This window comes from Ambystoma mexicanum, chromosome 8 (assembly GCF_040938575.1).
Source record: "Ambystoma mexicanum isolate Mex_15411 chromosome 8, UKY_AmexF1_1, whole genome shotgun sequence".
NCBI lineage: Eukaryota > Metazoa > Chordata > Amphibia > Caudata > Ambystomatidae > Ambystoma > Ambystoma mexicanum.
Window position 1 is genome coordinate 341062440 of NC_090929.1, and position 21610 is coordinate 341084049.

Consider the following 21610-nt stretch of genomic DNA (forward strand, 5'->3'; position numbering starts at 1 on the left):
CGCCAACCTCCACCTCTTTATTTGATAGAAACCAGATAATTCATTGATACTGGAAAGAAATACACATGATGATTTCTCCTGAACTGGCTGTGCCTCTCTCCTCATGCCATTGTATAGCTTATGCTGAATTGGCTGCTCCTTCCTTTACCCCAGTAGCCTAACTCACATTTAGACTTCATGTGGGAAAACCGCATGATGATCCCTCCTGCATTGGCTGTTTCTTTTCCCCTTTGTGATGAATCCAAGGATAACATCACTGGTTTTCTACCAACAAGCACTATTCCACTGGTTGACGCAGGACTTCATCAAAAGAGGTTACCCTTAGCTGCCACTCTGAACTCATTTGTGGCAGAACTGAGAAACTCATGCAAACCTACACCAGTAACAGGAATGCATAGTACTGGGATGAGGAGGCCCTATATAGATGTACTAGGAGAGTACCAGCAACTTTCTAGTTGCTTTCCTCTAACCAAGCGTAATCCCGGCATAAAAGCAGAAGCAGGACAGAACACATGGTTGGTAGAAGGGGACATCACAGTGGCAGAAGTGGCCATGGTTGTGGAGGCAGAAGGAGTGAAAATCAGAAGGAAAGAAGCAATAATGGAGATAGAAGAAGGAATCATAGAAGGAGAGAAATGAGAGACCTGTGTGTGATATGTGGAGTGGAAGAAAGAAAAAGATGAACTGCAGCACAGAAGATTGCAAAAAATATTATTATTGAGACTGGCGGGAAACCGTTTACCCAGCTCAGGTGTCGGCAGAAACCAGGGCTGGGTAGATTGGTGCTGTGTCCAGTTCAACACTTACAGCCCAAGTACGAGACTGTCTAATTCCTTGCTGGCTCGTTGGAGAAATGGTACCCAGCAGGGGAGTTGCTAGGTCTGGAAAAGACCCGGGGCTAAGCTGATGTCGGAACTGTTGGGACTGGGGGCTAGCTAGTCTTTTGGCTGTAACACCTGAGATTCTATCAGGGGCTACAACCAAAAGATCAGGGGCTATAGCCCCCTTAGCCCCCCCTAGCAACGCCCCTGGTACCCAGCCCATCGGTGCAACCGAGGCTTTTGAGGAAAGAGCACGCTGGCATTTCGCAGACTACAGGAAATGAAATACAAGCGTTAGCGGCACTCGAGGGAGAGAAAAGACAAGGCTGACAAGAACACTTGGTTCCCATTGCAGTGGGAACGGTACTGGTGAGGTCAGGGAAAAGACGGGAGTCTCCGGTGCTGGTGTATGCCATGAAAGACTCCCGAAGGTGAGCGGTTTCCCGGATTGAAGCTATGACATGAGGGGTACAGAAGAGGGAACCCGGGCTGCGGCGCTGGTTCAAGAGGTATGGAGTGGGAAGGGAGACCTATCCCGGTATGATATGATACGGCATTTATAACGTGCCTATACACAAGTGTTTCAAGGCACGAGAGGTCAGGGAAAAGACGAATCAGTCCATTTCACCCCCTCTACCTGTTCCGAGGCAAATTAATTAAATATTCCAGCCAGACATCACAAAACACACACAGAGGGTCCCTCCTTTTAGAACACTGATTGTGTGCTCTCTGCTCTTCCTCGACCCAGTAGTTCAGAGAAAATTCAAATTGATGTTCTTTTGGCAGAGGAGCAGGCCAACTCTGCCTCAAGGCAGGAAATGATCATTTAAATTAATTGCTCATTACAATAATTGGCTGCATAAAATACAGTAATAAAGGAAAGACCCCAGGCACTACAAAGTCCACTTATCAGGGAAGAAAAGTCCTTCCCAAATACTGGGTGGTTCAGCGAGAAAGGGGGCTACTTGGAGCTGATTGAGGAAAGACCACAGAGTGTGGATTGTCCTTCCCTGCAGCATATAAAGTCCACTTGTTAGGGAAGACGAGTTCTATGTGGGTACATTGTGGGTAGCCTAGCAAGTAAGGAGAACTTACTTGTGCCCAAATCGTGGGATTACCTGGACGTGCTGGACGCTTAAATTGGAGCTTGGCACAAACAAGTGTCGGAACGCTGCAGGAAAACAGCCAAGTGTTTATTATGTTTCCTCATAGTATTGTAAGTGTGAGGGTTAGAGTAGGTTTTGGCCACAGGACAGTGTATATTATTTTAGACATCCTGACAAAGACTGGTCCACTAGTTAGTGTAGTTGTGGCAGGGAAACCCTTCATAGAGTTAGGGCTAGTGAGGCGTGTTTCCCAATCTTTTTATAATTTGACTAACTCCATTATTGTGCAGTGAAAAATAAATGCTGTGTCTGTTTCCTTACTCCAGCCCCTCGCACCCTTATACTTATAAAAAGTTCATGCATGTAATGCACGTTCATACTGAATCGGCCATACAATGCGTCATCCACCTGATGCTTGTGCCTGTAGCTGCCTCCTCTACAGTCCCCTTGGGCTGCCTAGCAAAGCATGATGCTGACTCGTGATTGGCCGCTCGCGCACACGTCTGCATAAGTGACTGGCAGTTCACACTTGCCGGCCGGTACATTGCGTGTGCCTGCCATATACAGTAATTTCCCTAATCCGGTCCAGCCTACTCACTGCGGTTTTATCGCTCCATGCTGCTTCAATAGACACCGCCTGCCTACAGGTTGTTGGGTCTGCTTTTGGTTCCTGTCATTTTTCCGCAGTTCCTCCGGATCTGCTCTCTGCCTCTGGACCCTCTACTCCTTCGCCAGTCAGGGTTTTCGTGTACCGTTCTCCCACACGTCGCCATTGTAAAGATGAATACAGAGTCTTGGTAAGATACAAATGTTTATTTATGATACGAGTGTAGAATCCAGCACTGACTCATCTCCATGTTTTTCAACCGACCGTCCCTGTTACGCTCACCTGGTCTCCGCGGGGGCGTTGGGGTGTGGTTGGAGCCCTTCCTGGACCTGGCTCCGTGGATCACTTCTCTTCCCCAGCCACTGCGTAATCGAGGACCCAGAATACTGGTTCTGCTCCTGAGAGAAGATGGGAGATGGTAAAAATGGCGTGGTGATGTTGGGATTCCCCTCAAACCTTTCGTGCCAGAAGGTTGTGAGCAAGAGTTTGCCCATGCAGGCTCACTTGTTATGATTGAAGGATGAGCTCTCCGTCCTGCTTTCCTCCAGCAGGGGCGCTGTAGATGGACCTAGTTACAACACTGGTCCTTGGCGTGAAGGTCCAGACCGTCTGCAACCATTCCGTCTTGAAGGTAAGTTTTGTGACTATGATTATTGTTCGTATTGACTGTGTTAATCTTCCACCATGATAATTGTCCGTAACCCTATATTGTTCTTGCTCTATTCCTTAGGTATGAAGATGACCCAGGAACATGTGACGACAAACTCTACAACGGAGAAGTTACCAGTGGTAAGTGGCCTCTACCTGAAGTTCGCTGCTTAAAGTATGGAAGTCTGTACAAGTGCTAACCTTGTGTTTCCTTTCCCTTTGCAGGTGCAGCAGATCGGTGCTTGATGGGCAGTGTCCAACTCCTACTGGCGGCCGGAGATGCAGATTCTCGAAGATGATGCGACGGAAGAAGATCCCGTGTTGATGGAAGTTCGGGACCGGTACAGATGCCGGAGCGGCACCCGCGATGAGACTGCAGATCCAGGTAAGATATGCGCGTAACTGTGGAAGGGGAAGCGTAAGCAGCGCTTCCAGCGATGGTCCGGCTGACTCAGGTAAGATGCGTGCATAACTGCAGAAGTGAATCGATGGTAGTGCTTCCAGCATTGGTGTGGCTGACTCAAGTAAGATACGTGCGTAGCTGCAGAAGTTTCCACCGATGGTGCGGCTGACTCAGGTAAGATGCGCGAGTAGCTGCAGAAGTGAAGCGATGGTAGTGCTTCCAGCAATGGTGCGGCTGACTCAGGTAAGATGCGTGCATAGCTGCAGAAGTTTCCAGCGATGGTGCGGCTGACTCAGGTAAGATGCTGGAGGTTCCGGAGACTGAGGATTCACGTGCTGACACAGGTAAGGTCTTCTGAACGGCAGTAAGCGTTACGCTGCACTAGCAGACTAATGCGGAGTGCCAGCATGTGGGTGGGGCCGGCTTATATAGCCTGGCCCCAGCCACTCCCTTTAGGCCCCGCCCTGAGACCCCACCTTGCCACTCCTCCTGCCTTCTGCACGTGCCTTCCATGCATTGCTAGGGCCCGCCCTGCCCAGATGCTTGTGCCTTTAACAGACTGTGTGCCAAGCACACTTTTATATTGAGCTCAGTGCCAAAGGCGCCAAGACTGGGTCTATTGGGACCCTGCAAGATGTGAAGTGACTGGCCAATGACCAGCGTCCATGACATTCCCCTCCTAGTCTTGTAGCACCCTCCCACCTCACTTGGAACTTGGTAAGTACCAGGTTCCAAAACACTACAAACCCACACGTCTTTCTCACAGCACTCCCTATCCCTCTGTAAGGGACAAGGGCCCTTCATCCTTCATGACAGACCGCAGTGAGATAGAGATTCACTCCTTCCATCACCTCTCATCTTTATGGATGCACAGTAATCCAGGACCTCCTTAAATATTTTAATGGTGTGTGGCATTTCAGAACAAGGACGTGGACTCTGATAAGCCATTTCACTGTAGCTTGAATTAAAGAAAAGCAAAAATGCCTACCTCTCCCTATGCTATAATGTTTTCTTACCTAACAAAACTAGCTACGGTGCTTGTCAGTGAATGTCTTAATAGAATCTGTCCACTGTCCAAAACTAACCAGTTAAGGTAAGACTATGATAACAAATCAAGACAACTGATTCTCAGATAGTCTTTGCTGACTGTTTTGATCAGCTCACACAATTCGTTCAATAGTAAATGGGCTTGTGTTTCTTTCCTCTTAGGATAATGCTCTCTGCTACTTTGTCAAAATCCTCTTGCTTCTCTCTACAGATATTTGTTCTCCTCTCTTCCCAAGGTAAAGGTATCAAACATGTATACATCTATTATTTTGTATTCTCTTCCTTTCTATGCAATTCACAATATTTGATCCCTTTTCTACATGTCTTTGCACATATATTGTGATCCAGCCTTATCCTCATGCTTTTCACTTTTAGCTTTACTCTCTTCTTGGATTATACGTTCTTTTTCCTGGCTGATGTGTGTCTGAGCATTCCAATGATGATCCTCATTTACTTCCTGCGATTTCAATATTACAATCCCTTTACTTTGACTGGGACGAGTATGATTGGTCCCACAACGATTCTCATTTACTCCTCTGGGTTTCAGTATTATAGTCCCTTTATCTTGACTGGGAAGAGCATGATTAGTCCCATAATGATTCTCATTCACTCCTCTGGGTTTCAATATTACAGTCTCTTCATCTTGACTGGGACGAGTATGATTAGTTTCATAACAATTCTCTGTCCCCCTCCCGGGTCTCCCGTTTTCCCTGTTACCTGTTGTTCTAAGGGATAATATCACCAGAGCTTTTACTCACCCTGGATCGTCTCTCTCTTCCTCCTGACTGGCCTCTGCAGTTCCTTCAATGCTTCCATTGTCTAGGATGATAGTTTGGTATTTCCGTTACCTCTAGGTTCAGTGTCTTCAGTCACAGAGTGGTCTCAGCCTTGTTTCTGGGACACCCGGTCCACCACAAGCTTTTCGTGGTCACGCTACCACTTTACTTTCCTTTTCTCTCTCTCTCTCTGATTGTCAGACGCTGAGCATTTGACTTTACTTCTCTTGTTCGCCTCTTAGCTAGATGCAGCGCGTCTACTTCTGTTTCTCGTTCTGCTCTAGTCACAGGATGCTGCGCGTCCGACTTCTCCTTTGTACCAGCTTCCCTCGCTCGTTTGTAACTCACAGGTTTTCCCTCTTCTCACATCTCTTCCTCTTCCCCGGCATACGTCAGAGTCTCTTTCTGCCTGATAGCGTCCCTCCACCTCTACACATCATCCTCCTTGTCCGAGTTAAATGGGATGTTAAATTCAAAGAAACACTTACAATTTCCATTTGCAATAACACATACAGGCTTTTTCTTCATATAAGTCTTCATAGGATATGTTCAAAGTGATATTGTTGAGCAGTTTTTTAGGGAGTTCCTCACAGGAACAGGAGTCTTTGTCACAAAAGGGGGAGTCTCTCAAAGGTGCTACCTCTAGGAGAGGGTGTTGTGGAGCTGGCTCAACTCCCTAGCCTCACAGGGTGCGGGGGGGGCTCCCCCTTGAGGAGAAGGGATGCATTTCTGTGATTCGTCACAGTTTTTTGACCTAATGAGGCATTTGAGTGCCTGCATCTCCATTTGCTGTCAGGTGGCCAGAAAACCGCAATACAGATGATCTTCAAAAAAGCAGTGATTACATGAAGTACTTCATTGGCTGACACTACCATGCATTATATAAAGCTAAGTGGCTTGGCAAAACCTCAAGGTGAACACCAGTTGCTTGCTTAATTAAAGCAAAATATGTTAAAAAAGAAAGAAAGTTCTAATACAATGTAACAACTGCCACTCCCTGGAAAATTGGCTTAAATGAAAACAAATCAGGCAGAGGAAGTGTTGGTTTGGGGGGCCAAATCACAATTTTAGCTGGCCAAACCCCCCTCTCCACGTGGATCTGTCCTGTTGCACATAGGGAAACAGCAAGGCTCATATTATTGAAAAAGATCACCTGCTAGAGTGAACAGCATTTTTTCACTGATGAGCAGAGAGGGATTACACAAATAAAATCTCTATCCAGCCGGCCTAACTGAAAAACAGGCTAATTTCCCTCTGTGCCATCTAATTTCCACCCTCTATAAGAGTGGATTACAGAAATAAGATGCATTCGGATTCATCCTTCAAGATACCCCACGAAGGCGGACTCTTTGGCACACATCATAGGGAGGGGACGGCTGGGAGCCTCTTGACTCCATACACACTGGCAGATATTGAGGCTGTCATAGCCCCAACAACACTGCTTAATTTAAGACCTCCCACCGTCACCACCATGCAAAGGGCAGGTAGAGGCTAATAAGATAATTAAGAACAGAGTAAGTGGTAGGGTCCCACCTTAATCATTAAAAAATCAAGATGCTGCAAAACCTTGTATATTTGTGTAGGCAAATCCAGAACTCTTCATCTTTCACGAAGCATAAAATACATTTGCTTGAAAGTTTTATAGGAATTCACAATGGTAGATTTCCTGGCATGGAGATCTGCAAGTTATTTCCCTTATCTAGATTAATAAATAGCACCACACACCACTTTCCTGCTCAGAACAAAGCGTTCTTCCAAGGTAGTGACCACCCCACCCAAGGAAACCAGTCCTCTCAATTGTTGGTTCAGTGGATCCTAAACCTGTTTCACACCACTAGCAAGAAAGGTAAGAGTCTCAGAATTGGGTAATTTCACAACAAATACTTTCAATTTCTTGGGTGGTTCTAGTTTGTTGGGTTGATGCCAATGGCCTGCTGTGTTGATCCCCTGGGCACTGCACCCTGGTCCCTGGATGTAACCTCTTTGGAAATATGCTGATAGGTTCCCTTCCAAAGGATTTAAATCACTGATCAAGACACTGTTCTTTTTTGTGTTTCCGCTGTGTCCCTTGGATTTCCTCCAGCTGTATTAAAGTGGATTTGAAATTGTCCACCACAAGGGAATCAGTGTTAAAGAAAACCCATAACTCGTTCCAACTGCACGGTTTGGGGATGCCCAGCAATGGATGGGCCACCCTCTGAGGATGCTGCCGTGGTTCTCGGTATCTCAGGGTTGTGTTTTGCTTTCACAAAGTGCCCGGATATGTTACACAAAACTCTTAACTGTTTTTCCCCCAGTGCACTGAACGAAAACCTTGGATGCTGGAGAGCAATTATTCACACAGACACCCAACTGCACTGCTAAATGGCTCTTTACGGCCTCTTTATTCATACCACTGACAAAAACAATAAATTGAAGGATACATGCAACAAAAATACTAAATGGGTAAGTTCATGCTATACATGCAAAGAATAAAAGAAGTCTAGATAAAATACATTACCGTTGTCACAGCAGCAAAGAACATCCTCATCAACCCAGAAGTCACTCAAAAGACCCAAAACAGTCAAGGAGAGACATTTCGGCATCAACGGGCCTGGAGCGATGCGTCCAACCTCCAAGTGAAGCTTTCTACTTGACCACCTTGGCGCCCCTCGTTTTAAGCCCTCTGCAATCACGGGGTAGCACCTTCTAGAACCCTCTGGCTCTCAAAGTTTCTGCCCTTTGGCAGCTCTCATGAGTTCCTGGCTGGAGTGACCCATGGTAATCTTCAAGGAGCAGAACTGTTACTTATCTCAAGAGAACATGAAAACAACTCCATAACTCATGCTCATTTTTGACAATATCTGTGGTAACGTTATCAGGTACCAGCCGGCACAGGCTTATTCTACCGTATTTGCGCAACTTCCTCCCAAAGTGTCCTTGGATGAGTGGTGCAGAATAACATAAGCAATAACTAGCGTTGAAAACATGTTTTCCTGTGGAATAATACAAGCATGTTGAAAACATGTTTATCAGCAGAATAGTTCACATCAAGTGCATATTCCACTGAGGCATGAAGCGAATGTCCACCATGGCTTAGAGGGTACCAGAATACACTGCGCACAAACGCCATGTTTTATTTAAAAGCATTACAGGTTGTCACTGAAAGCAGGGCCCTCCAAGTGACACTCTCCTGATATCTTTGACTACAACTCCATTGATCTGTCACCAATGTCTATCCTGGATGGGACTGATGGGAGTTGTAGCCTACAACATCCAGGGAACTAAAATCTTCCAGATCCATGCTCTAGGTAAGATAGAGAAAGACATAGAGAGAAAGAGAGAGAGAGAGAGAGAGAGACAGAGAGAGAGAGAGAGAGATGCCCCTGCATCGTCCCATCAATATTGCCTGCTGAGTCGTTTTGCAGTCCCCATGAGGACTATTTAGTAGCAGTAAAACATATGAATGAAAATAGTCTATGAAATCGGCATTTTTATAGGTTAATCGACTGGATTGGTAACATTAGGACTTTAAGACAGCCCCTCATCACAGACCGTCACTGATATTAAACAAGTTTGAATGGAAGGAGAAGCACATTTTTTCTTTTTAATGTGGTAATGAGATCCTCCTGATATTCCTAAACAAATCCTTTCTTTTTGCTGTCTTGCATGGTTAATAATGATAGTAATAAGTGTTCCTTGATGGATTCCTCCACCTAAGCGCCGTAATAATAGTTGTTATTTTGAACCAAATTACAAGGTACACAATTTGTTGATCTCAAAAGGATGAAGGGCTGATTTGACCATTCCTGAAGTCAACCTTTACGTGCAGACAGGTCCTATACCAGAGGCAAGTTCCTGACCTGTGAGCAATCCACAATTGCAATACATGGATGACCTTGCCCCAGTGCTTACAACACGGGAATCTGGGCAACAAAGTTAACTCTTACACAGAATGATAGAATAAGAGCCAATAATGACTGCCCTTGTGGGTGGGACCAGACTGATATGCAAATGGATATTTCTCCTCTCTGAAGGGTGCCGTGAGCTAAAACATGGTCGTAGACCCTCCTGAGTGGAAGAAATTCTATTTGACCCATGTTCGTTCTCAGTAGAGGGGCTGCCACGCTCCTCTTTAATTTTGGAAAATTTGGGGTTGCACCCTAAATAACCAAGGGTAATCCAGACATTGACCCCTTGCTCACTGTGCCTTAGAGAGGCTCTGCTTCACCTCACTGAGGAGGTGCAACATGGCTGAAACACATGTCTGGGGTTGCTGATGGTACTCTTGTTCAGAGGAGAATTGCATAGCATTTTGGTGCCGGACTTCCCTTGTGGGTAGGATCAATCTGATATGCAAATGGGTATTTCTCCTCTGTGAAGGGCGCAGTGAGCTAAAACGTGATTGTAGACCCTCCTAAGTGGAAGACATTCCATAGAACATGGTATTGGCCCCATGTTCATTCTCAGTAGAGGGGCTCCCACACTCCTCTTTAACAATGAAATTATGGCCTGGGGACATCTCCATTAAATAACTAAACCTCATGGCTATCTGGCCCGGCCTACCCTGGTTGGGTTACTATTTCCCATTTACATCATTATGAAAGCATGAGGGTGGTTCCTCCACTCACCAGAATGACTGTGATATTTTGTAAGTGCCAAAAGTGGCAAAATTAACTTGGCATAGTCCTGTCACCTGGCCAACTGCAAGACACCCTTGTACGTGTACCCACTTGCACACTCATATCTTTATTAACTGCTACTCCACATGTCCAGTGATGTTCATTACGGGGGGGACAGCATTGAGCTAATCACCCTTTTTGAGATGAAAAGCTTCTGCAATGTACTGTTTTCTTGGCCATTCCATGCATCCCTCCATGACTAAGACTTCCTAATTCATCTATCAACAGGTGATCTCCTCTGTGATTCCCAATGATGAATATATAGGATTCGAGCCTCTTCGGCCGCAGGTAAATTCATGATGTTTTGTAACCTTTTTCTTCAGCTTTTCTCTTTACATGAAGTTCCATTGTCCCAGGCAATCATTGTCTGCAGCATATTTCTATTATTCAGCTATTGTTTCCGAACACAGAGACCGACTGTAATGTGAGCACCGTGGCCAAGAGAGACAATGCTTGCGTAGTCTGTAAAACTAGCTTCTGACCGATACATGCCACTACAGCAATGTTGTCTCTCTGCCAGCCACCACTGAGGTGGACATAGCAATGTGGCTGCAGTGGATTATGATGTGCTATTCTGCCTGTTGGAGTTTGATAAAGGGTATGCCAGGTAACTGAGGCCAGGCTTTAGTGGATTATGTTTCCATTAATAGAAACCTAAAAGGAGGCTTGTATAGGATTTAAAAAGGAATGATTGGGATTGAACATAGAGATCAAACCGTCATTCAGTGTAAGACGTGACTTTTCCTGCAGAGAATTTGGGAAATCCCAGACATTCTAACAGAGCTGCTTTTTCATTCTTTCTACAGAGACCTGGATTTTATGAACCATGTACTGACACTACTACGCAGTAAGTAATTAATGTCAGAAATCCACAGTAACAGTCACCAGGAGTATTATTTGTGCATGACATCTTAACAAAGCAGTGCGGGTGATGGTTAGGAAACTACCGATGAAAGAAAAGAGTCTGCCACTGTTTGTTGTCCCTGCGGAGTCCTGGAAACTATTTTTGGTTTCACCGTGCTGGAGACTGGGTGAGTGGGAACCCTAGAGACAGAGGTTCAGGAGGCAGGAGAGAATGTGGTGAGCTCTCTTGCTCTGCATGCTTGATTCTCTACCTTCTAATTGTAGCTTACTGGCAGAATGGGGTTTCTCTGCTATTACCTTTAAATTATCTTTTTTTTCTCATTAGGTGACTTTAATCTTCATCTTCTTACAAAACACGCTACCTTATTTTTTATTCCTACTGTGGATTCTTTCCTTTTATCACATTTGTGTACTTCATTGTCTCATATTTCTGGTTCTTTGCCTTACCTAATTTTTTTAAATGTTCCTTCTCATCCTCCCATTTCCACTAGCATGTTCTCTCTGCCGACCTTTTGTCTTTTGATAATTTTCTGCCCATCCCCCGATCCTTTTTTCCACCTAAGCGCACATTGATGCGTTATGATTTATAGAGCTTTAATGTTTCCTCCTTTCCTTCCAACATACATCACTTTTCCTTCTCTTGCAGAATTTCTTTTTCTACACCGTGAAACTTTTTCTACCATTCTATCCTCAACCATTACATTATCCTTGAATTCTCTTAACCCTTTGCAGCCATTGTTTCTTCTCGTAACCCTCCTCAACCATGGCGTTCTTAGTCAGCCCACTCATCATACCCTTTGAAAAGGCAGTGGTAATGTAAAAGGTCCACATCTTCCTTTTATCTTCTTGCTCTTTCTTCTTTGCACTCTTTCTATGATCATGAACCTTTTATTGCAAATCAGATTTGTTATCAGTCGCTTATTATTTCTCGATCTCTTCTTTTCGTTCTCTCTTTTGCTCTTGTAATCCTTCTTGACACCTGGGGTTACTCAGTTTGCTCTTACCTTTTGCCTATGGTTTTGCTTCCTATTTTACTTCTAATATTGAACATTTTCTGCTGCATCTTACTTCCTCCCTTGACCGGTCCAGCAAGCCTGAGTATCTGTGAGGTCAGCATATGCATGATGTTACTAAGAGAATGAGTCCCACTGAAGGTTCCAACAAGCAGAGTTGGAAGTCGGTCACCTAGATGGTCTGCACCTGTAGTGAAAAGGGGTTCAAGCACCATTTTGAGACCAGCCCACACACTATAGCACACCTCCCACCTCCCACTAACAGTTTCGACTCTGCGCAACAGCCATGAACACACAACTGGAGAGATGATACTTTCAGCAAAACTTAACATTTATTTGACAGAAAGCAACATATAAAAGACAGTCATTTTAGCAGCAATTGGGAATAAAAATGTAAGTTAAGTAAATCACAAATAATTAGAACACAGCCTCACGTTCCTTGTATTTTAGCACTAGTGGACCCTGGTCATCTTAAACGAACTGCTGCCCATCACCAGGTGTTATTCTTCAGCCAGCCCTTTAGATGACAGCGTCACAAGAAGCCGCAGGGGCACATCGAGCTCCGGGCACTTGCTCAATGAGAGTCCATGTAAGAATCCCCACCGGGTCATGTGTGCATGCATTCTTGTACCTTCATACTGTCAGTCAGCATGACGCAATATTCTAGAACTCTCTCACTGCAAAACATGTTTACTGATGGAAAAAAACACCAGCTCGCTAATTCTCCAAGGCGCTCCCCCCGCCCCCCCCTCGGAGCCCATCTGCCCATCTGCAAATTCAGGAATGTCTCTTATCAGTGCGTGCAAGGTTGTGCCATTTCTTCTCATGCGAATGAGGGCCTGTTTAGGGAGGCTGGCAGTGTCACGTTTGCAAAGAAAGAATATTCCAGTGGAAGCTGAAGCAGTGTACATTGCATTAACCCTTAATAAGCAAGCTTTACCCGGCCTGCACTCTGCTAGCTAGTGTCTTGATACTACAAGACTGGCTATCTAAGCGCTATAATGCTTTAAGCATCCAAATACAGGTCTCTATTAGCTACTAAATGTGGGCCTCTGCCCTGCCTTTGCAAGCTATGAATGTATCCTTCCACCCCTTTGATGCCTGCACGTTCAATGTAACTCACTATGCTTAGTATATAGGCGCTAATAAATCATTACTAATCCATCTATAAAGGTCTGTTTCAGCATTTAGTACACTCTTTGAATAAGCTGTTAGTCTTAGCTGTTAATGCAGCCATCTAAGGACCTAATACGTAATATGTTTAGCTCAGCAGGCTAATGCACCCAAGGAAAATGCAACTTCCTTCACACTACAGCACCAGTGGGTCGCTGCACATATTTACTTCTACTTGAACTGAATTAGTTCAATAAAGGACTTAAGTGAGAACTTACCTGGACTCATGAGAATCCTTCCATACCAGGAAACATCATTTTGGGCGATGAGCTGGTCTTCTTGAAGACACAGGAAGGACCCATGGGTGCAGATGAAGTATCTGCGGTGGGGTTGCAGACAGCCACATACCTACGATTACCTAGTAAAGACCCACAACCCAGAGAAGCCTTAAAGGCAAGTTAGTCCCAATGCCTAAGGACTGAAGGCACGTGATCAAAGAAAACCATTCAAGAGCAAAATTGGCTAATTCATGATAGCCTTATATCCTGGACAGCCTACAGACATAAGGTAGGCACAGGGGCAATGGACTAAATGGCCAAGGTTGCATGGACTCAGACTGGCGTTAAATAGCCCTGTCAGAGGCAGCCTAGGAAAGAAACAGGAAATGGCTCTGTACAGTTCAAGTGCAAGTTATGCAGACTTGCCGGGTAGCAGGAGCTCGGATTCACCCTACCACGGTCCAGTGATATATAGGAGCATTCCCACAAGACTTAAGAGCGGCACATGGCCGGCGTAGGATCAACAGCAGATGGGCAATGGAAGCCCTGGATTGCCGGACCTGGCCGGGTTCCCTAGTGAAGATTTGTCATGAGAGATGGCTGTTAACATATTCCTCAGCCCTCTCCCAGTCATGGGAGGACAGTTTCTAGAGTGCAGGAGCTCTGTTGCTGTCCCTGATCACGAGAAAAATGATAACTTCTGCAGTGCCAGCTGGTCACTGCACTCCCAGCTCAAATGATGCACAATGAAGACTTTATAAACGTTGGATCAATGTAAGGCTGCAGGACACAGCTGAGGAACCCCCAAAGGCCCAAGGGGCTGCACACTCAAGGGGTAGAAGGGGGTCTTACGTCACCCCTAGACCTTGCAGCGTACAACAACGACCCCCCCCCCAGTGAAAGAAACCAGTGTGGCCACTGGGGTGTAGAGTGGAACATGACCATTCTGAAGCCCTTTTCATAGCAAAGGTGAAAGTACTGTTAGTATGCATGGGAAAGACAGATTCCAAATTAAAATAGCAGGATGGTGCCACACTGGAGTGGGGCTACTCATTAGGGTCTTGGACCCTGAGCTCCCATGGTCATATTGGAATTCTGGTTACTTAAATAGAAAATAAATATATATATATATACACTGAGGAAGTGGGGACATTCCACTAAAGGTCGCAAATATGTAGAATAAATGTCTTTGTTAGCCTAATTAAGGTATTGACTCGTTGTTTTATCCTGGATCGACCCGTGCCTAACACGGCACAAAAGAATGCACAATAGATAAGAAATCAGATTTGACAGGAGGCAGTGAGCTTCATACAATGGGGTGAGTTTGTGTGACATTCTGGCCAGGTTGTGGAGGGGAGTAAATGGAACAGTCACCGGGGACAATACATAAGTGGACATACATAGATTAAGTACAACCAGCATTGGACATTTTTAAGTGCAGGTAAGCGGTATGACCAGCTGTGCTGAGGAAGTGACCATGATGGGTGAAGTGCTAGAATGGAGGCAGAGGTAGTGAGAGACAGCGGCAGGTTAGAGGCAAGGGAATAATGTTAGCTAGCAGGGAGATGAGAGGTAGGTTAAGAGGGTAACTCGGAGGCGAGGAGGTAGGCTTTTAGTTTGGTTTTGAACAAATCCGTGTGGACTGTTTCTTGGATGTCTGGAGAATTTCATGCAAGTGGAACAAGAAGAGAGAAAGAGCTGAAGCGAGAGGAAGCACATGGAGGGCGAGGAGCCACAAGGGTAGTCGAGGAGGTAGAGTGGAGATTACGAGAACGCTTATAGAGTTGGATAGAGGAGGATCAATACAGTAGTGCCTTACCATGCATAGATTTGTGAACCAGGAGAAGACATTTCAATTTGACCCTGTTCTGCATCATCAGCCATCCAGCCTGGTGAGGGTACGAGGAAGTAGGTTTGAAGTGAGGGAGTTCAAAGAGAGTGCTGGTAGCGAAGTTAATAATCTAGTCAAGAGGACAGAAAGCATTGTTGTGCAGACCAAAGAGGATACTGGTTCACTAGTCCAGTCTAGAGAAGACGAGTGGTTAAGAGATGCTTGGCGGTGTTGAAAGGAAGGAGGTGCCTCATTTTTTCCTAATATTTAGAAGGTTGAGGCGAGCTGCTGTTCCAGTTTTGGAGATGAAAGTAGTGAAGGTGTGAGAAGGATCACAGATGATGCTGAGGTTTCTAGCTGAAGAAGAGTATGGGAGAGTGTCAGGTGGGAACTAGATAGGCAGACGAAGAGATGAGTGAGCGCTTTTAGCAGGGAAGAAGAGTATCTCTGTTTTGGTAGAGCTTAACATAAGAGAGTGTGAAGCCATCCAATATTTAATGGCAGAGAGACAGTTGGAAATTTTGATAGAGAGATCAGAGGAGAGTTCAGAAAAAGAGAAGATTTGGGTGTCGTCCGTGAATAGTTGGTACCAGAGCCCAAAGTAGGAGATTAGTGCCCCAAGAGTAGACATGTAGAGTATAAAGAGGAGCGCACCCAAGACAGAGCCTTGTGGAACACCAACTGTTAGAGGAGTGAGTTGAGAGGTGTTGTTGCTCCAGGAGAAAGAGAAATATCAAGGTGCAAAGTAGGATTCCTCCAGGCAAGGGATCGATCACAAATCCCCAGAAGAACGTATTAATGAGATCAGAGTGATTGACAGTGTCAAAGGCAGGTGGCAGGTCAAGGAGAATTCGAACAGAGGATAGGTTTTTGTGCTTAGTAGAGGCGATGAAGTAGGACACATTCATGAGAGCAGTTTCGGTGAAGCGTCAGGAGCGAAAACCTGCTTTTAGGGGGTTTCGAAGGTTATGGAAGTCTAAGAAATTAGTAAGATGGTTCAACACAACCCTTTTGAGCACTTTGGAGTACTGCGGAACGAGAGACACTGGGTGAAAGTTAGCCAGTACGTTCAGGTCAGCGCCTTGCTTTTATAAGAGAGAGGTGAACGTGGTTATTTTGAAAACTGAAGGAAAGCAAGCAGAGTAAAAGGACAGGTTGAAGAGTTCAGCGAGGTGAGAGGCCACTATAGGGGCAATAGGCTTGACTAGCTGAGGAGCAAGAGGGTCTGATGGGGCACCAGAGGTGTTAGCCTTCATCAATAGAAATAGCACTTCATTAGTATTAGTGTGACTATAGTGGGATATGTAGGCAGAGGATGATGGTAGAGTAGGTGAAGTGTAAAATGTAGGAGCAGGGATTGTGAGGAAGGTCAGGAGAGAGTCTCTAATTTTGGTAATTGTTGCAGCGAAGTATTCAGCTAGGTCATTAGCTGTGAGAGTGGAGTTGATAGTCATAGGCCTAGGAGGAGTGAGAAGTGAGTTTGGGGTGCCCTGTAGCCAGGGAGATGGTTAGAGAGAGAGTCAATGAGGGTTAGGTAGAATTCCATTTTAGCTCTATTAAGAGTGGACTTGAGAGTGCAAGGCTGAGCGGTAGAGTTGTAGCTCCTCATGTGAGTGGGTACACCTCCAGTTGCGCAGCAGCCAATGCATGTCCGTGCAGAAAGAGCGTATGAATGGGGTGACCCATGGTTGAGGATGCTGAGACTTGGGGGCGAAAGTAGCAGTAGGAAGTGAGAAGAGAATGAGTCATATAGTAAGGATTGGAAGTGGGAGAAGGCTGTGGTAGTGTAAGAGGTATCGGGTGTGAAGGAGGAGAGTGAGAACTCTTGGTCGGAGGAAAAAGGGGGGAATGGCAGAAGGTTTACATTTCCTTTTAGTAATAGGTGAAGCAAGTGGTGAGGAAAGGTCAGACGGTGGAAGAGAGATGGTGGTGGAAACAATTGAGTGATCAGATATGGATGGTGTGACAGTATTATTAGTGGCTCAGAGAGAGGTGGAGATGAATAAGAGATTCAAAGAGTTACCCCCTGTGTGGGTAGGAAGCTATGGATAGAGTGCAAAGCGTGGTTACTAAGAAAAGACTGAAGTTCAGATTTCTGAGAAATGTTTGGAGAGGGATAAGTTAAAGTCACCTAGGAGAATGAGGTGATGTTTCGTGGAGAGAGAATCAAGGAGTCGCCCAAGGTCAAAGAATAGGTCAGTGGGACCAGGAGGGCGATAGATGGAGATGATGTGAATTGAGTGAGGCAGAGCAATAGTAGAGATGGTGAATTCAAAAGAGGTAGGAGAGGATGTGGCATTGGAGATTTGTGAGGCACTGAGGCAGGAAGAGAGTGGGGGCCTCCTCATGAGTTGGGCAGAGCAGTAAAAATGCGGTGGTAACGCTATTACCCCTGCATTTCTGCTCCAGCCAATCCCGAGTTGGGGGAATCTCGAAGCATTTACCTCCAGCTCTGAGCTGGAGGTGAATGCACCAACTTTCTGCCCATTTCTGGTGCAATTATCACCGCACAATTACCACAGAAAATGCCCCATTGAGTCCCATGGACTCAAAATAAATGTTGACTTACTGCACCACTGTAATGTGTGATCCGGTGCTAATAGCACTGGACCAAGTTACAGTAACTCTAATTGCGTGGGGCGGTATCATGGCAGATTTACCGCCGGGCTATTGCCCACTCCTGATCGAGCCCTAGGTGTCCAACTCCTCCACTTCTGCCAGTCAGTCAAGGAGAGTGAATGCAGGCTAGTTTGGAATTATGTAGGACTTCCATAGTGGCAGTACCAGATGGAGAAATCCAGGTTTCAGTGATAGCAAGCAGGTCTAGGGGAGGAGAGCTAGAGTGAAAGTAGTCAGTGATAAAGGAATTGTTGTTGCATACAGACTGAGCATTCCAGAGTGCAATGTTCAGTTGATGAGGTAAGGAAGAGAAGAGAAGTTGAGTGTCAGAGGAAGCGAGGCAAGGTGGATAGCTGTTAGAGGAGGTATGGTTAGCTTGTTGGCTTTGTTTGTGGGAACGAGGTGTAAGAGAAATGGAATAGTGGGTGATTAGAGATGTGAGTTTTATAATAAGGATAGGAAAGGAGGAATTTGTAGCGTGATTGGAGAAAGTGTAGGAGGAGGCGAGTAGGAAGAGCAGGGGTGAATACAATATAGGTTAGTAGCACAGTGTGGAGAGACTGCACAGTAATTAGGAAGCTTTGGGTACTCACAGGTGCAAAACGTAGAAAGGCAAAGGCTCATAGGTTAAGAGGCAAAGATGCTGGTCAAGGGCCGGTCTTCACCTTTCAATGTTCCGCCCTTAACTGGAACAGCCCTGGCTGGACGCCCCTGGGAAGTTCAGAAGGGATGACACATGCTCTTGTGATACTCTTGAGTCTATACTCACAATTAAATATAAAAGGTGTCCTTTCTATATTTTAATGTAGCCACCAAATACAGTTAAATCCTGGATCAACCTGGCGGCCACCTCAGAACGCCAATACACAGCATAGAAAATGCTTATCAATTCAGCCCACGATCCATGAAAATGGCCAACCAATTCATTTTCCTACGACAGTAACTGTAGATGTGGCTTTTTGGAAATGCACAAACCAAATGTGAAAGGACCGATCTGCGGTCAAATGCCTGATGATTATGAATACATAAAGAATTAAAATCTGAATAAACTATCAAATGCACCTGCACAATTTGCGGGAATAGAGCACAGTAAATAGATTAAAGTGCATGGTGCATGGCAATTATGTACAACGCACAGTGCATATCAAGGGCAGAGTGAAAGCTGATGCTGTAAATGTAAGCATCCTAATTGACAGAAAGTGCATAATGCACACAGCTTAAAATAGCAAAAACTGCCCACAAATTTCATGAACTAAGACTCATTTTCACTTGACAGTGGTTCAATAAACTGAAATAACTGGACCGTATGCAGGAGAACACATTCAAAATGTGCACATCCACCCACCACATAATGACAAATAGGAAATGGTCAATGTTGACTATCTAATGCACCTAAAAAATACCAGCAGACACGCACGATGAAAAATATTCTAAAAATGCGTTATGCCTACCAGTTCTATAAAGTGCATAATACATAGCAGTTCTATAAAGTGCATAGTGCATATCAATGGCATGGTTGATATATGATGATATACATTCAGACATCATAATTGACATAAAGTGCATGATACACACAGCAATAAAGATGGACAAAAATTGCCACACATTTAATCAACTAGGATTTATATTAACCTGTCAGTGATTAAATCATCCTAAATAAATGGACCGCATACAGGAAAAAACATTGTGTTTACAAGTGGGATATAGCCATAATAATCGCCATCTACCACAAAACCGATATGGTGCATAACTCACCAAATGACTTGCTTTGCAGTGTGTATGATTCACACCATTTCTAAAGTAAAAATGGGTGCATGTATGTGCTTGGTTAACGAGTAGTATATAGCAGCTGTAAAGTTGCACATTGCAATCCAATCAACATATACACCCCTGTACAATAGTGACCATCATGCATTGACTCATAAAGCTGTAAAATCAGAAATCAAAACCATATCCAATGGATCACGAGAAGGCAAACAACACCAACAAAAACCAATTTAATATTCAAAAAGAACACATAAATGAAAAAGCAGAACACAATGATGAAGCTCATGTCTAAACTCCTACAAATGTATACAATTCCTCATCAATATTATGTCCATTTGGTGCTTTGGTATGCAGATACAGAATCATTTTAGTCTACAATTGGCAAGGTTTTGATTTTCAATCACTTCCACGTGGTTGTGATGTCCATGTGCCATCCCAAAAAAGGACAATTTGTGCACATTATTTGCATGACAGTCAAAATAATGCGTGGCCATAGCATAAGAGCGATCAACAGTCCTGATTGCATGTAGATGTTGAAGTATCCAGACCTTCAGTTTACAAGTAGTACTTCCCATGCACCATTTCTTACATGGGTAACTCAAAACACAAACCACAAAATTGGCGTTATATGTAATGAAATGTGGTATAGTATGCAAAGTGCCCAACACTGGATGGATATAAGTGGCAGAAGTAACGGCACTGGTACACACCTTACATTTCATGTATTTATGAACGCCTTTCACCTGATTGGGAAGTCATGAACTTGAAGCCAGATGTATATGTATAGGAGGTTCAAATAACTGGACGCCAATGTATCCTTCATGGAGGGAGATTTACGAAAAGTGAGACATGGATTAACTCTCAACTTGCTGTAACAAGAGCTGTCTCTAAGTTGGCGGAAAGTCTCAGCAACACAATCATTTCGATTTATATATACACTAGCCGTTCCCGGCATAACATACACTATTCTAGCATATCTTTAGGGTTAATATGGTCAGTAATTCATAGGGTCACTTCTGTCCCTCTTCTTAAATATCGGAATGACCACCGATCACTTCCAGGAAGGAGGAGTAGGTACCATCAATGGCCATTGAAAAGGCTAAACGTATAGGAAACTGTATTCTTTTGAATTTGAAAGGCATTTTTGTATCAGATGGAATGGGAGGTATGCGCAGTAAAAGAACAGTACCTACGTTCCATCGATTACATGAGCCTCTATGATGTGTCTTTGTAGATGCGTAATTGTCAACCTTGTTCCATTGCAGCACCCCCGTGTTGGCATAAGATTGTGTAGTAGCAGAATTACAGCACCTACTTTCAGTTCTAGCTTGTGAGGAGGCATTCATCCTACAGCATTTCGCTCTTTATGTATTTATAACACGCCAAATAGCACATTGTAAATAAATAAAGAGACTGAAACGTTGAGCCGGTAATTAACTGTTCATTGACACTGAAACCACTGTGCCTGTGCAAAGAAAAGTAGTAGTGGAAAGAAGTAACTTGAAATTATTCTGAATGTTTACGATAGTGGAAGGTAAAGGTGACCATGTAGAACCTTACGCATTCTGTCTGTTAAAATGATAGCTGTTGTTGAATTGGAAAGGCACACAGAGGTTTACTTTGCCATTTGGACAGCAGACTGCAACCTAACACTCACAAATTGCATTGTCTGAGTATGGAAACATACCTAAGTATTTTATATATATAGATACTCACATACACCATGTATAACCTTAGGGCATGAGTGACGTCTAATACAACTCCAACAAGTACTTGTATGAAATTATTTTAATGTCTAAAACATCTATGTTTCCATGGTTTGCTATCCACTCTTTGTATGATAAGAACTGCATTATGTTGGTAATGCTAGGTAATTCTTCTAAATCTGTCAAGAGTTAGTTTGTGAATTAGATGTGAAGGGGGTACATCAATGCCATTTTAAGAGCGTATAGAGATGCTCCGGCACTAGAAAGGTTGCAATGATCACATAGAGTTTTCACATGGTGTTAGCTTCTCCTGCAACTAGTAAAGTTGAATTCCTCACATAGCTTTACAT

The 21610-nt window shown here is 44.5% G+C and overlaps 1 protein-coding gene across 3 annotated transcripts in view; it reads left to right on the top strand.

The window, feature by feature from the left end:
- NOXA1 (NADPH oxidase activator 1) overlaps nucleotides 1-21610 on the top strand; it is a 288049-nt gene that overhangs the window by 140744 nt on the left and 125695 nt on the right. For all 3 annotated transcript variants that reach the window (XM_069609785.1, XM_069609784.1, XM_069609786.1), the window contains 2 exons: nucleotides 10298-10357; nucleotides 10876-10916. In XM_069609785.1, the coding sequence (XP_069465886.1) occupies nucleotides 10298-10357; nucleotides 10876-10916 (101 nt within the window). The remainder of the gene's footprint in view (nucleotides 1-10297; nucleotides 10358-10875; nucleotides 10917-21610) is intronic.